This window comes from Mobula birostris, chromosome 1 (genome assembly GCF_030028105.1).
Source record: "Mobula birostris isolate sMobBir1 chromosome 1, sMobBir1.hap1, whole genome shotgun sequence".
Classification (NCBI taxonomy): domain Eukaryota; kingdom Metazoa; phylum Chordata; class Chondrichthyes; order Myliobatiformes; family Myliobatidae; genus Mobula; species Mobula birostris.
Genome location: NC_092370.1, coordinates 61,969,678 through 61,986,821, shown reverse-complemented (window position 1 = coordinate 61,986,821; position 17,144 = coordinate 61,969,678). Strand labels below are relative to the sequence as shown.

Genomic DNA, 17,144 nt, shown 5'->3' with positions numbered 1-17,144 from the left:
AATGTTAATGGAACTTGATTTCCTAAATTTGGATTGCTATCTTGTCTGAAGTAATATGTGCTGTATCTCATGCAGATAAGCATACCATTTAAAAGTATTGATAGAGGTGTGTTGATTATGATGTGCAAAGATATTTCTCAACTGAAAGATGGAGCTTCATAACATAAAAAGAGTTAGTACTGTTTTTCATCTTTTCTCAAGTGCTTAATGAAAGCTAATTTGCACTTTGCTTATGAATTTAAATCCTGGAATAATAACCATATGTGAACAAAGACATTATGCTGAGAATTACTTCACAATTGTTACCATTTTCTGCCTTAAGTAGTACATTTAATGAATTGCCAATTCTGCTGAACTCATTGAGCACCCGTAACTATTAAAAGGAAATGCAAAAGTAAGAAGGACATGAAGCTTTAATATTCTCCAGCTGTAGCACTGTATTTCTGAGGCAAGCAGACACAAGCTGTTCCTCTACCATTAAGAATAGTTCTGAAAATTCAAGTAATGGTAGTTCTGCTTTTGCTTTGGAAGCTTTTAAAAATAATTCCTGAAATGAATATAGGCTAGCCATTTCTCTTGAGCTTGATTGCAAATATATCTGTGGTGGGGACCTGAGCCAAATAGATCTGCAGAATTCCAGGTTTGATACTTGATATGTGCTGAAAACCTCTTAAAAATTATTTTTCTGTATATATGCTGAGAATATTAATGTTATTTTGAGCATTATTGTGTTCAAAATTTTTACCAATTTAAATACGTCTACCAGTTCTAAAATTGCCAGTTTTTGATTTTGAGTAAGCTAATATTGTGATAGTTAGAGCCACTATCAGATTTATTGCCTCTTAAAATTCCATTTCTTCTGTTACAAGTATATTTCCTTTTTGTTTTTCTTTCATTTAGAGGATCCTTTTCCCAGCCTGTTTCACCTAAAAGTGATTCTGAATTAATAGTGAAACCAACAGACAGGCTGATGTCTGAGCCCCACATGAAGTGGTCATGGGGAGGATTTCCAGAATCGACAAGGGTAATGAACTTACTTACATGTTTATGTTTTCCAGTGGAGATATTTGTTGTTTGTTGAGTAACTGTTGTCTTCTGTAACTGATGATTTACTGTAAAGGCATGCCTTTTTGGTACATACACCTCATAAGGAAATTTTTAGGGAAAAAGCTTGTCTAAAAAGCATTTAGAGTTTTCTGAAAAGAAAAACTGCTTTTCATCATGAAGTTTGTGACTATTTCAATGTCTGAAGTTTTTGTTCTATTACTGAGGGTATGATGGAATAAAATTGTTGTTTGCTACTGAAAAATTCTAAGAGCTAGGAACTAAATTTTAAAAGTAAGAACCAAAGGGAAGTAATTTTCAGGTTCATTGCCAGTATTGCATGCTATCAAGAGAGGAATGAAGCACATACAAACTAAATCCATGATTGGAGAAGTGGTATACTAGGAGGAACTGGCATTTTTATGACATCAAGGTAAACTCTGGGATAGTTTTCAAAGAGTGCCCGAGTTGTGAATGAGAGGGGATGACACTATTGTGGAAAAGAGAATTTTAAACAGGAAATTGGTATCATTTTTGTTTCAAGTGTGTTATCAAGTAGTAGGTATAAATATCTCAAACTATTAATAATTGAACTGTATCGTTAGTGGGTGTGTGATAATACAGATGAGTTACTTATTCATAGAAGAACTGGGATGAATACTATCATATGTTTTGAAAGAACAGTTGAACTTTTGTGAAAGGTTACCAACATCCCACTTGATATTGCACTAGGCTTGCATTCTGACTGCATGCCTTTTTGATTATGCAATACATCTTTTAGGGGGTTTTAGATGGTAGTCAGTCCTGTTTGACTGTCACATCTTTAAAACAAATCATTCTGCATATCCAGACATCCCACCTCTCCCGCAAGATCCGGCAGTCTCCCACATATCGATAGTGGCTCCCTGACGTCCAGAAGTTATATACAATATTCTGGAAATAGATTTTTTTGAGAGGGAAAGGGAGAGCGAGCATCCTGATTGGTCTCCCTTCGTGCTAAGAGTGGTCCCCAGCCACCAGGCCCTGAGGAAACAATATGATTTGGCGATATGAAACGATACGAGTCATTTGCACCTTTCCTCATTCCCTGTCAAGCACTGTTGAATTTGAACGCACGCGAGGTCATTACCCGCGCGTCATCCGTGTCAGCGCGGGAAGGAGATCAACTCCTCGAGCTTGTAAATGATGGCAGGCTGAAAAGTTTGTTTGACAGAACATTTCTGCCGGCATTCTGGATCAAAGTCAAGGCTAAATATCCTGAGATAGCCACGCAAGCACTGAAAACATTGCTTCCATTTCCAACATCATATCGCTGCGAAGCGTAGTTTTCTGCAATGAATGCAACGAAAACTAATTTGTGGAATAGACTGGGCATAAGGAACCCCCTTCGAGTGTTGCTGTCTCCCCTCACCCCTCGATGGCACCGTCTTGTTGCAGGAAAACAAGCCCAGGGCTCCCACTGATTCAGCAATATTGGTTTGTTGCAATGATTTTATATGTTCATATGGGGAAAATATGCGCCATGTGTTTAATATCCAAATGTTACTTAAAATGTTATGATGCTATTGACTTACCACCTATATTCCGGTTGTGATTAACATCACCCCCCTACCCCCTGGTCAGCCGGTCCGCAAGAATAATGTCAATATTAAACGGGTCTGCGGTGCAAAAAATTTCGGGGACCCCTGCTAAATAGACCTATCAGTTTTCTCTGTGGGCGGGCTTTACAGTCAACCTCAAGAATAATGACAATATTGCTCACTGCACTGTTTGCAACAGTGACCTTTCTATTGCCTGTGGTGGGTTAAAATGTAAAAGACATGTTGAGGTGAGTTTAACAGGTGTCATTACAGCATAGCTAACGTTATTTAAACTAGCTGGCCAGCTGCTAAGGAGCTATGCTATTGATGTCCCACGTGATGAGGCTAAACTCCCTGTAGACTTGCTTAAAGTTGTAATAGAATAAACATGTTAATATAATATAATATAAGTACATATTTTAATGTCACATTTGCTGCATATACCCAATTTGGTTTACAGATTAGACAAAATCACTAAATGAAGTATTACATACACCCTTGGAGGTCGACGGGTGGGGGATATGGTGTTGTGGGGGGGTGGGGGTTCTACCTCCCTGAAATGAGTTTTTGCAGGGTGGGATGTCAGCATATCACTTGGGTCAGCCAGTATTCTTCAAGTTCCTTATCCTACCTATCGTCACATGTGCAACCATGATTAGTGACTTCCACTCCACCACGTCTTCATATGGACCATTAATGAAAGTTGTGTCCAGTGTACCTAATCCATTCTCTTAACTGATAAGTTTGTGATTTGGTTAGATTTTTTTGCATGCTTTGTGAAGTGAAAGTAAAATTGTTTCCTTAACATGCAGGTGAAATGACCAGCATCTGATTTAAATGTTTTAGGTGAATAAAGTGGAGAAACAGGAACAACCAAGAGCCCTCACAATTATGCCATCTGAAAACACTCACTTCAGGGTCATCCTCAGTTCTGCTGCCATGGATGTGGATGTAACTGATGGGGAAAGCACAACTCATACTTTATTGAAACCTGAGCCAAGAACACACGTGAACAATAGCCAGACAATCACTGAGAGCACAGTTATATCCTCAAAGGAGATATCTACTGAAATACTTTCACAATCCCCACTTCAGCAGAGCAATCCAGCATCTAAAATTACTGTGGTATCTCAAATGGACAGAATCCCTACAGACTCTGGAATGCAGCCTTCAGTTATTGCAAAATTAGATTCTCCATCAAAGAAAAAAGGTAATATATTTTGAACAGAAATAGCCCTCTTGTTCACTTCTATAATATCCAAGATGTAAGGAAGATCATTTCCATCTTATTGCTGATGAAATATTGAGCTTGCAATGGAAAAAGTAGGGAAAGATTGTTTATCTTGAGTCATAATTTATAGAGTGGTATCTATCTTTTCATTTTGCTGCTGCATGCTTGGGCATTGTATTGAAGCCAAATTTGGAACACTCTGTAAAGTAATAACATTTGTCTGCCTGAATGCAATTAAAATGTACCTTAAGAATTGTGGAATCTGTTTTGAACTGTATTTTTCTCCATGATTACTGATCCATGATCTATGCAGGGCATACTATTATCACTGGCATCCACCACCTGTATTTGTTTAGCATCCTCAAGTTGGCAGAATATTCCAGATACTATACAGGAAAACTATCAAAAAGTGGGATTGAACTGCAATAGTTGATACTAGAGCAGGTGATATTACACATTTTATAAGGCATCTTGGAGTAGGGGGCAAGTGAAAGTTGTAATGAGATTTTCAGTTTCAGGCTCTTTAAGGTTCAGTTGCTGATGGCAGTGATTTTAAAACTGATCCTACAAGCTGATCCTACAATCCTACTCTTAAAAGGTTGTCATGTTAGATATGATTAAATCCCTATGCACCACTAACTGTTAGCCTCACATCACCATCTCAGAAAATGCTCTAATCATGTGATGCAAAGAAACTAGAAGTTAGCAGAATTAATGTAGATTTATAAAAGAAAAATAATATTTGATTAATCTGGGAGAAATTGGAGGACTCATTTGGTGGAGTTAATAAGGGAAAATTAATGTATATGATGTACTTGGATTTTAAAAAGCCTTTTAATAAGGTTCCACATTGGAAATTGATGAGCAAGATTAGAGCACATGGAACTGGCATAATACCCTAGTGTAGAATGAGAGTAAGTTAACAATGGGAAAATGGTAACGATCGGCTGGTCTTTTGGGGTTTTCGGGCTGTAACTACTGGAAAATGCATGAAGATTCACAAAGAATATCATTGATGGGACCAAATATAACAATTTTAAATTTGCTGATGAAACAAAATTAAATGGAAATATGAGTAGTAATGAGAATAGAAAGAGGCAAGAAATAAAAAATATGAGTGTTTGGGCAACAATGTGATGGATGCAGTACAATGTGGATGAATGAGGTTGTCAACCCAGGTAGAAAAGAAAACAGAGTATTTAAAATGATGAGAGATTGGGAAATGATGTTCAAAGGGACTTCAGAAAACTTAACACCAAAGTGCAGCAGGTAATTACAAAAGCACGTGGCCTTTTGGGTTTATTTTCAAGACGATTTGAGTGCAGGAATAATGTCTTTCTACAATTATGTAGAGCCTTGATGAGACCTTGCCAAAAACAGGACATGTTTTCAATAGAAGGAATGCCTGGTGATTAATCTACATCTATGCTTTAGTCCCCAAATAAAGGGAAGCTATTTGAGTGTGTATAAAAGTGATGGGCTACACCTTAACCCACAAGGGACCATTGTCCTCGCACTCAGATTTGCTAGAACAGTTAGGGAGGGGTTAAACTAATTTTCTAGAAGGATATTATACTGCGTGATAGGGGTTGTAGAGGGGTAGTTGGTATAGAAGCAGAGGCAGTATGACTGTCAGGAAGGACAAGCAGATGATGGAACAAAATTGCAATTAGTGCGATGAGTTGTAATGTAATGGGAGACAAAATTGAAAAGGATGACATACAGGACTGAAGATGTTATATTTGAATGCACAGTATATGGAATAAGGTAGATGATTTTGTAGCATATTTAGAGATTGGCAGGTATGGTTATGTGGCAATCTCTGAGTTGTGGCTGAAAGAAGATCACAGTTGGGAGCTTAATATTCAAGGATACACATTATATCGAAAGAACAGGCAGGTAGGCAAAGGGGGTGGCGTGACATTGTTGGTTTAAGAAACGAAATCAAATCCTTAGAAAAAGGTGACTTATGGCTGGAAGGTGTAGAATCATGGGTGGAAGTAAGGAACTGTAAGAGTAAAAAGACCTTGATGGGAGTTATATACAGGCCTCTGAATAATAGCCAGAATATGGGCTACAAATTACAACAAGAAATAGAATTTGCATGTCAAAAGAGCAGTATTACTGTGGTCATGGAGGATTTCAATATGCGGGTAGATGGGGAAAATCAGGTTGGTGCTGGCCAGATTTGGGAACAGCTTCTTCCAACTGTGATAAGACTTCTGAATGGATCCGGACCCGGATCTGGGCCGTACCCTCCAAATATCCGGATCTCCATCTCGGTTTTTTTGCACTACCTTACTTTCCATTTTTCTATTTTCTATTTATGATTTATAATTTAAATTTTTAATATTTACTATGGATTTGTAATCCAGGGAGTGAGAAGCGCAGAATCAAATATCGCTATGATGATTGTATGTTCTAGTATCAATTGTTTGGCGACAATAAAACATAAAGTATCCTAACAGGAAGAATTTCTGGTCTATCTATGAGATGGCTTTTTAGAGCAGCTGGTGATTGAACCCACTAGGGCATCAGCTTTTCTGGATTGGGCCTATTGTAATGAACTGGGTTTGATTAGGGAGCTTAGGCGATCGTGACTATAATAAGATAGAATTCGCCCTGCAATTTTAGAGAGAGAAGCTGAAGTCAGATTGTATCAGTATTACAAAAACAGAGGCATAAAGAGAAGCTGGCCAGCATTGATTGGAAGGGGACACAAGCAGGGATGGCAGCAGAGCAGCAATTATCAGAGTTTCTGGGAGCATGTCAAAGATGTAGTATCCTAAAGGTAGGATGAAACAGTGGCTCACAAGAAATGTCAAAGCCAACATGAAAGCCCAAAGAGAGGACATATAATAGAGCAACAATTAGTGGGAAGTTAAGAGTATTGGGGAGCTTATAAAAATCAAAAGAAGGTAACTAAAAAGCCAAAAGGAGCAATAAGATGAAATATGAAGACAAGCTAGCCAATAATATCAAAGAGATTACCAAAGGTTTTATCATGTATGTAAAGAATAAAAGAGAGATGAGAATAGATATCAGACTGCTGGAAAGTGGCGCTGGAGAGAGGTAGTACTGGGGACAAGGAAATGGCAGATGAATTGAATCGGTATTTTGCATGTCTTCACTGTGGAAGACACCTGCAGTATCCTAGAAGGTTGAGAGTGTCATGGGTCAGAAGTTAGTGTAGTTGCTAATACTAGGGAAAAGGTGCTTGGGAAGCTGAAAAATCTGGAGGTGGATAATTCAACAGAACCAGATGGACTCAGGGGTTCTGCAGGAGGTAGCTGAAGAAATTGTGGAGGCATCAATAATGATCTTTCAAGAATCACTGGGCTCTTGCAATTTTCCAGTCTTCCAGAACCATGCCAGTATCACTTCACTCTTCAAGAAGGGATAGAGAAAATAGAATTATAGGCCAGTTAGTCTGACCTCTGGTTGGGAAGATGTTGGAGTCGATTGTTAAGTTTGAGGTTTGGAGATACTTAGAGGCACATGGTAAAATTGATCAGAGGAAAATCTTGCCTGACAAATTTGTTGGAATTCTTTGAAGAAATAGCAAACAGGATAGACAAAGCAGAATCAGCAGATGTTGTGTACTTGGAATTTCAGAAGGCCTTTGACAAGCTGCCCACATGAGGCTGCTTAACAAGATACAAGCCCGTGGTATTACAGAAATGATACAAGCATGCATAAAGCAGTGGCTAATTGACAGGAGGCAAATACTGAGAATAAAGGGAGCCTTTTTTGGTTGGCTGCCAGTGACTAGTGATGTTCCACAAGGGTCAGTGCTGGGTCCACTTCTTCTTGGGTTGTATGTTAATGATTTGGATGATAGAATCGATGGCTTTCTGGCCCAGTTTTCAGGTGATATGAAGATAGATGCAGGGGCAGGTATTGTTGAGGAAGCAGGGAGACTGTAAAAGAACTTAGACAGATTAGCAGAATGGGCGAAGAAGTGGTAGATGGAATAGTGTCAGGCAGTGTACAGTCATGCACTTTGGTAGAAGGAATAGAAGTGTACTATTTTATAAATGGGAAGAAAATACAAAAATCTGAGGTGCGAAGGGACTTAGGAGTCCTCATAAAGGTGAAACCTGCAGGTTGAGTCTGTGGTGAGAAAGGCAAATGCAATATTATCATTCATTTCGGGAGGACTAGATATTAAAACAAGGATGTAATGCTGAGTCTTTTTAAGGCACTAGTGAGGCCTCACTTGGAGTATTGTGAGCAATTTTGGGTCCCATATCTAAAAAAAGATATGCTGGACATTGGAGGGGTTTCAAAGGAGGTTCACAACAATGATTCCAAGATTGAAAGGCTTATAGTATAAGGAGTGTTTGATGGCTCTGGGCCTGTAGTTGCTCGAATTTGGAAGAATGATGGGGGGAAATCTCATTGAAACCTATTCAATGTTGAACAGCCTGGATAGAGTGGATGGGGAGAAGATGTTTTCTATAGTGGGAGAGTTTAGGACCATAGGGCACAGCCTTAAAATAGAGGGACATCCATTTAGAACAGAGATAAGGAGGAATTTCTTTTGCTAGAGCGTGGTGAATCTGTGGCATTAATTGCTACAGACATCTGTGGAAGCCAGGTCCTTGACTGCATTTGAGGTGGACATTGATGGATTCTTGATATGTTGGAGTGTGAAAGGTCAAGGGGGGAAAGACGGAGAATAGGTAAATGGATCAGCCGTGATCAAATGGTGGAGCAGACGCAATGAGCTGAACGGTCTAATTCTGCTCCAATATCTTATGGACTGTGAGGAAAAATTTCTTCACTCACTCTGGCAGATCTTTGGAATTTTGTACCCTGGATGCCCATGGGGGTTCAATCATTTATTACCTGTTGCTTGTAAGGAGACCTTGCAACATAATGAGACTACACCAGCTTAACAGAGCATTGCCTTCCTCTAATAATTTTCCCCGTGTCCTCAACCTTTTTGTCATTCACTTATACATACGGGCAACATACCATGGCCAGATTATCTACAACCTGCATATTGTTGGGCTGTGGGCAAAAATCAGAGCATGTAGCACAGCAGTGGGGGTGTACAAGCATATGGGGACTGTGTAAATTCCAAACATGAGCAGCTCAAGGCGTGAAAAATGATTGCATTTAAAATTAGGATTGATTGACTTTTGGAGAGTTCAAGGGATAAGAGGATCGAGTAGAAAAAGTCAGGTATGAACTTGTTATTTGCTTACTTTTATTGTTTGCACAATTAGCTTTTTTCCTACACAGTGGATGTTTGATGGTCTTTTTAAAACTCATCTCCTTATAGGCAACCAAGACAAAGAAAGTTAGTCAGTTTCCTTGTCTTGGTTGCCTATAAGGAGATGAGTCTCAAGGTTGTATATAGCATACATACTTTGATAATAAATGTACTTTGAACTTTGTTGAAAAGTAGAACAAGTTCAAGAGCCCTACTTGTATTTATTTTATATTGTAAGTGATGTGGCTGGATTTAATGATTCTAGAAGGTTGTAATTTAAGTGTAAGATAGTTCCTGGGCAGAAACCAGAAATAATGGAATCAAATAATTTAGAACTTGTAAAACTAGCAAGATATCAAGTTGCCAAAGATAGTGTATCTGCCTACTGTGCTTTCAGAAAACAAAAAAAACTTCAAGATCTAATCTAAAACTTTTCAAATCTTTAAGTTAAGAATCACAGCAGAATCAACAGAGCAGAAAGCTCAAGAAGGGATCGTACAGTATGGCCAAGTGAAATAGGAATTGGTATGGGAGGCGAGGGGAGGAATGAATTAAAAGTATTATATATGAATGCACAGAGTATAAGAAATAAAGTGGATGAGCTTGAGGCACAGTTGGAAATTGGTAAGTATGATGTTGTGGGAATAACAGAGACATGGCTTCAAGTGGACAGGGCCTGGGAAATGAATATTCAAGGGTATACATCCTATCGAAAGGACAGACTGATGGGCAGAGGGGGTGGGGTGGCTCTGTTGTTGAGGAATGATACTCAGTCCCTTGCGAGGGGGGACACAGAATCAGGAGACGTAGAGTCAGTATGGATGAGAAATTCTAAGGGTAGAAAGACCCGAATGGGAGTTATCTACAGGCCCCCAAACAGTAGTCCGGATGTAGGGTGTAAGTTGAATCAAAAGTTAAAATTGGCATGTCGCAAAGGTAATGCTACAATTGTTATGAGGGACTTCAACATGCAGGTAGACTGGAGGAATCAGGTTGGTGCTGGACTCCAAGAAAGGGAGTCTGTGGAGTCCCTTCGAGATGGATTCTTAGAACAGCTTGTACTGGAGCCTACCAGAGAGAACGCAATTCTAGATTTAGTGTTGTGCAATGAACCGGATTTGATCAGGGACCTCGAGGTAAAGGAGCCATTAGGAGGTAATGACCATAATATGATAAGTTTTAATCTACAATTTGAGAGGGAGAAGGGAAACTCGGAGGTGTCAGTATTACAGTTGAACAAAGGGAACTATAGTGCTATGAGGGAGGAGCTGGCCAAAGTTCAATGGAACAATACCCTAGCAGGGATGACAGTGGAACAGCAATGGCAAGTGTTTCTGGGAATAATGCGGAAGGTGCAGGATCAGTTCGTTCCAAAGAGGAAGAAAGATCCTAAGGGGGGTTAAGGGGAGGCTGTGGCTGACAAAGGAAGTAATGGACAGCATAAAAATAAAAGAGAAGAAGTATAACATAGCAAAGACGAGTGGGAAGCTGGAGGATTGGGAAAGTTTTAAAGAGCAACAGAAGGTAACTAAAAAGGCAATACACGGAGAAAAAATGAGGTACGAAGGTAAACTAGCCAAGAATATAAAGGAGGATAGTAAAAGCTTCTTTAGGTATGTGAAAAGGAAAAAAATAGTTAAGACCAAAATTGGGCCCTTGAAGACAGAAGCGGGTGAATTTATTATAGGGAACAAGGAAATGGCAGACAAGTTGAACAGGTACTTTGGATCTGTCTTCACTAGGAAGACACAAACAATCTCCCAGATGTAATAGTGGCTAAAAGACCTAGGGTAATGGATGAATTGAAGGAAATTTATATTAGGCAGGAAATGGTGTTGGATAGGCTGTTGGGTCTGAAGGCTGATAAGTCCCCAGGACCTGATGGTCTGCATCCCATGGTACTTAAGGAGGTGGCTTTAGAAATCGTGGACGCATTGGTAATCATTTTCCAATGTTCTATAGATTCAGGATCAGTTCCTGTGGATTGGAGGGTGGCTAATGTTGTCCCTCTCCTCAAGAAGGGAGGAAGAGAATTATAGACCAGTTAGCCTGACGTCGGTGGTGGGAAAGATGCTGGAGTCAATTATAAAAGATGAAATTACGACACATCTGGATAGTAGTAACAGGATTGGTCCGAGTCAGCATGAATTTACAAAGAGGAAATCGTGCTTGACTAATCTTCTGGAATTTTTTGAGGATATAACTATGAAAATGGACAAGGGAGAGCCAGTGGATGTAGTGTACCTGGGCTTTCAGAAAGCCTTTGATAAAGTCCCACATAGGAGATTAGTGGGTAAAATTAGGGCACATGGTATTGGGGGCAGAGTACTGACATGGATTGAAAATTGGCTGGCTGACAGAAAACAAAGAGTAGCGATTAATGGGTCCCTTTCGGAATGGCAGGCAGTGACTAGTGGGGTACCGCAGGGTTCAGTGCTGGGACCTCAGCTGTTTACAATAAATATTAATGATTTAGATGAGGGAATTAAAAGTAACATTAGCAAATCTGCTGATGACACAAAGCTGGGAGACAGTGTGAAATGTGAGGAGGATGTTATGAGAATGCAGGGTGACTTGGACAGGCTGGGTGAGTGGACAGATGCATGGCAGATGCAGTTTAATGTGGATAAATGTGAGGTTATCCACTTTGGTGGTAAGAACGGGAAGGCAGATTATTATCTAAATGGAGTCAAGTTAGGAAAAGGGGAAGCACAACGAGATCTAGGTGTTCTTGTACATCAGTTACTGAAAGCAAGTAGGCAAGTACAGCAGGCAGTGGAAAAAAGCTAATGGCATGCTAGCCTTCATAACAAGGGGAATTGAGTATAAGAGCAAAGAGGTCCTTCTGCAGCTGTACAGGGCCCTGGTGAGACCACACCTGGAGTACTGTGTGCAGTTTTGGTCTCCAAATTTGAGGAAGGATATTCTTGCTATTGAGGGAGTGCAGCGTAGGTTCACAAGGTTAATTCCCAGGATGGCGGGACTGTCATATGTCGAAAGATTGGAGCGACTGGGCTTGTATACTCTGGAATTTAGAAGGCTGAGAGGGGATCTTATTGAAACATATAAGGTTATTAAGGGATTGGACACGCTGCAAGCAGGAAGCATGTTCCCACTGATGAGTGAGTCCAGAACCAGAGGCCACAGTTTAAGAATTAGGGGTAGGCCATTTAGAACAGAGTTGAGGAAAAACTTTTTCACCCAGAGAGTGGTGGATATATGGAATGCTCTGCCCCAGAAGGCTGTCGAGCCAAGTCTCTGGATGTTTTCAAAAAAGAGATAGATAAAGCTCTTAAAGATAGTGGAATCAAAGGTTGTGGGGATAAGGCAGGAACTGGATACTGATTGTGGATGATCAGCCATGATCACAGTGAATGGTGGTGCTGGCTCGAAGGGCCGAATGGCTTACTCCTGCACCTATTGCCTATTGTCTATTTAATGCACATGTGCAGAGAAACTTGTTGAATTTGATATGAGTTTGAGAGAGGTGACATGTTCTTGGATTTTACCACAACGTAATTTGAGAGGAAATTAGGATTTTTGCTTAACTGGAGAGTGTAGAAAGTTGTTAAAGCTATTTGTGAAAAGTCAGATTTGTTTGTTTATGCAGGTCTCCATAAACGAAGTCAGCACCAAGGACCTGAAGACATCTATTTGGATGATCTGCCTGTGTTGGAACCTGAGGTTGCTGCTCGCTATTTTCCTAAAAGGTACTATGTTGTTTGGCAAAGGGTTCTCAACCTGAAATGTTAATGCATTATCTTTTTAAAGATGCTATATGATGAGTGATTCCAGCATTTGATTTTATATCATGCCAACCTTCTATGATAGGCTGGTTTGGGAATACTGATATAGGCAAGTCCAAGAGAAATGTCAGACAATTCTGGTCACGAACAGCTCTTTAATGTGCCCTGATGAATTTCTGTTCTTTTCCCCCAAATTCCAGTAAATGGAAATCAAATTTGACTTTACAGTTTATTATTTCACAATCAAATGATATTTCAGGGTGAACATCTGTCAGTTTTGTATTTCTGTAATTCCTGATAAATATGTCACCAATCGAGAATCCTATCCCATCTTTTGCTCTACCTTTCAAATACTCTGCAATACAAACTCAAAGATTCATTACTTACACATTAGTGATTCATGCACTTGACCAGATGCTACAGAAATGTTGAGTGTTCAAGAACCATTCTGACCTTTGTACTCATTTGAGATAATATTTATTCCCAGCCCATTTAACTAGCAAAATTTACATTCAGTTCAAGATAAAGATCGTGAGCTTTAAATTATTAAACTTAAAGCCGCTAGTTTCAGTTAGTTAAGGTCCCTTGGTGATTAAGCAGTGCCTTCCCCTTTATTCCAGCTGCCATGTAGGGCATGCAGCAGGTAATCTATTGTTGGAAGTTAATATTGCAATGTCTGTTTGCTCAATGGTGCCAGGTTTCAGTAGATTATCATCTGTGTTGATCACCTAAAACAGGAGTTCTCAACCAGGAGTTAATCATAGGGATCCGTGGCATTTTTTTAAAAAAGGTTGGAATCCCCCAACATAAAGCATTCTCAAAACAAGTCTTTTATCACATCCCACTGTCTGCCTTTTTAAGTCCTTTCCACTGCATTTAATCTATAAATTCTTGTGCAATTGCTTAAAGAATATCTAATTTTCAATCGTGCTATTTAGTAACTGTATATTCACATATAATGCAGTTTTATACAAAACTGATAAGTATATGAGGAAAAACTATGGTACTGGAAATTTGTACAGGGTAATTTCCTTGGGGCTTTCAAGTAGTATGTTGACGTGCCTTCTACTTGTTTCTCACATCACTGAATTGCTCTGTGAAAGTGGACATCCAAGCAGACGGTGGTAATGGTGGCACGCTTGCTTGCATTCGTCAGTATATTGAGTATAATAGGAAAGAAGTGACATTGCAGCTTTTATAAAACTTTGGTTAGGCTGCATTTGGAGAATTCTGTGCAATTCTGGTCACCCCATTACATGGAGGATGTGTATGATTTAGAAAGGATAGAGAAGAGGCTTACTAAGAAAAGCTATAAGAAGTTGTTAGACAAACTTGTCTTCTTGTGAGGCATAGATAAGCTAGATGGCCAGAATCTTTTTCCCCCATGGTGGAAATATCAAATACCAAGGCTATAAGGAGGAAAATATTAGAGGAGAAAAATTGCAGTGGTACTAGAAAGCTTGTGAATCCTGTAGAATTTTCTCTATTTCTGCATAAATATGTACTAAAATGTGATCAGGTCTACACAAGTCCTGAAGCTAAATAATGAAAACCCAATTAAATAAATAACACAAAAACATTATTTTTGTTCATTTATTTATTGAGGAAAAATGATCCAAAATTACATGAATTTGTTGGGAAAAGTACTTGAACCTCTGGGGTAATACCTTCTACAAAAGCTATTTTGAGTCAGATATTCCAATCAATGAGGTGAGATTGGAGGTGTGGGTTGTAGAGGTGCCCTGCCCTGGAAAAAAGACACACAAAGTCAAGTTACTGACAGAGCCTGCTCTTCTCAAGAAAGTTCTGTCTATGTGCACCATGCCTTGATCAAAACAACTTTCAGAAGAGCTTAAAGGAATTGTAGAAGTGTGCGAAGCTGGAAAAGGCTGCAAAAGCATTTCTAAAGATGTTACTGTTCATCAGTCCAGAAATTGTCTCCAAATGGAGGAAACTCTGTATGATTGCCACTCTCGCTAAGAGTGGGAATCCTACAAAGATCACACCAAGAACGCTATGTGCAATGCTGAAGGAGATGAAAAAGAACCCAAGGGTAACAGCAAAAGACCTGTAGTGATCTCTAGAACTTGTTAAAGTCTCTGTTCATATGTCCACTATAAGAAAGACACTGAGCAAGAATGGTGTTAATGGATGGAAACCACTGTTCTCCAAGAAATCATTGCTGCATGTCTCAAGCTTCCAAAGACCACCTGGATGTTCTAACAACGCTTCTGGGACAATGTTCTATGGACAGATGAGACAAAAATTTAACTTTTTGACACAAAAATGTCCACCACTATGTTTGAAGGAAAAAGGGCACTGCACACCAACACCAAAACCTCATCCCAACTGTGAAATATGGTGGAAGGAACATCATAGTCTTGGGCTGCTTTGTTGCCTCAGGGCCTGGACAGCTTGCAATTGTTGAGGGAACAATAAATTCAAAATTGTATCAAAACATTTTACATGAGAATGTCAGGGTAGCAGTCCGTCACTTGAAGTTTAAAAGAAATTGGATAATGCAACAAGACAATTATCTGAAAGACGAGTGCAGGTTTCCCCCGCCAACCGAAGGTAGAGCGTTCCTATGAAATGGTTCGTAAGCCAAAATGTCGTAAAGCGAAGGAGCAATTACCATTTATTTATATGGGAAAATTTTGTGAACGTTCACAGACCCAAAAATAACCTACGAAATCATTCCCAATACACACAAAACCTAAAATAACAGTAACATATAGTAAAAGCAGGAATGATATGATAAATACACAGCCTATATAAAGTAGAAATACTTTTCCACAATCATTGCCTGCACAGATCTCCGTAGCAAAAATCTCACGCAAGCGCTCTCAGCAGAAAATCTCACGCAAGCGCTGTTGGCATAAGCGCGCTCTCCAGTAACCTTTAAACTATGAAGCTGCCAAATCTACCAAATAACACGTAAAAATACACAGCCTATATAAAGTAGAAATAATGTATGTACAGTGTAGTATCACTTGAATTGGGAAAACAGCGCCAAGCACACTAATGATGGTGTGTTAGACTGAGTCGTCGCAGGCTGGGTGGTGCAGTGGCCCCCACCCTCCGGGCTGCCAACCTGATCCATTGCCGTGAAGAACGCAGCAGTAGCCGGGAGGCACCCAGCACATCTTTAAGTAAAAAGCCGAAATAAACATGCTAATTAATTAGGTGCTGCCCGGCACGTAAATGTCGGCGCAGATCAGAGGCGATTGCCAATTGCATCGTCTCTGATCTGGGCTGACAATTACGTGCTAGGCGGCACCTAATTAATTAGCCTGTTTATTTTGGCTTTTTTCTTAAAGATGTGCTGTATGCCTCCCGGCTACCGCTGCGTCCTTCGCGAATCGGTACAATATCTGTCCGGGGTCCGGTTGTTGGGGTGGTGGGACATGGGGGTGTCATCTCATCATCGATCAGGGCAGGCAGCTCATCTTCTTCTATGACTGCCCGCCTCAATGTCGAAGGTCGAGGTTTATCGTCTGCTGTGGCTGATGTGGAAGGCTTGCTTGACTGCTGAGCCTCGCGCATTTTTCTATCATACAGTTGTTTGTAAGCACTCAAACCATCCTGCAAATATCCCCTGAACCTACGTACCCTTTCAAAATTAAAGTCGTACTTTATCATTGCAGCGAAAATCTCACACAGTTGCTTCACTTTCTGCATTCGGTTGTATTCGGTTTCGATTGTTATCCTTTCCTCTTCCAATTGCATCAGCTCTTCATCTATCAGTTCTTGGGTCGTGGGATGCCAAAACCTCTTCAACATCATCTTCGTCAACTTCCACAAGCCAAACTCACTTTGTCCTTGCTTCGTTCACCACGATTGAAACACTTAATTATGTCTAGTTTTACGCTAAGTGTAACACCCTTACTCTTTCAGGCTTTTCTGACACCTTAGAACTCATCTTGCTAATGGCTGCTCAATGCAACGTGTTAAAGCAATGCCGTTCCGAATCCGGGGGAGAGCGGCTGCTTGGGGCGCGCTCTGCCTTTTATCGCGCGCTGCCTTTCTTCGTAACAGTGAAAGCACCTTCTGAAAGCGAAAACGATACTAATGTAGGTCTTTCGTAACAGTGAGGTTTCGTAAAGCGAATGTTCGAAAAGCGGGGGACACCTGTAAATCAACAACGCAATGGTTTAAAAAGAAAATTTGTGTGTTGAAATGGCTGAATAAAAGTCCTGACCTCAATCCTATAGAAATATTGTGGAAGAATCTGAAGCAAGGAAGCCCACCAATATCCCAGAGTTTTGTAAAGAGGAATGGCTTTAAATTTGCCCAAGCTGATGTTTAGGACTGATCAACAG

At 40.0% G+C, this 17,144-nt stretch overlaps 1 protein-coding gene across 1 annotated transcript in view; it reads left to right on the top strand.

Moving 5' to 3' along the window:
• The window catches only part of LOC140188416 (phosphatidate phosphatase LPIN2-like), a 133,994-nt gene that overhangs the window by 87,307 nt on the left and 29,543 nt on the right, over positions 1–17,144 (top strand). The window contains exons 5-7 of the mRNA XM_072244705.1: positions 901–1,024; positions 3,471–3,834; positions 12,687–12,786. Of these exons, the coding sequence (XP_072100806.1) occupies positions 901–1,024; positions 3,471–3,834; positions 12,687–12,786 (588 nt within the window). The remainder of the gene's footprint in view (positions 1–900; positions 1,025–3,470; positions 3,835–12,686; positions 12,787–17,144) is intronic.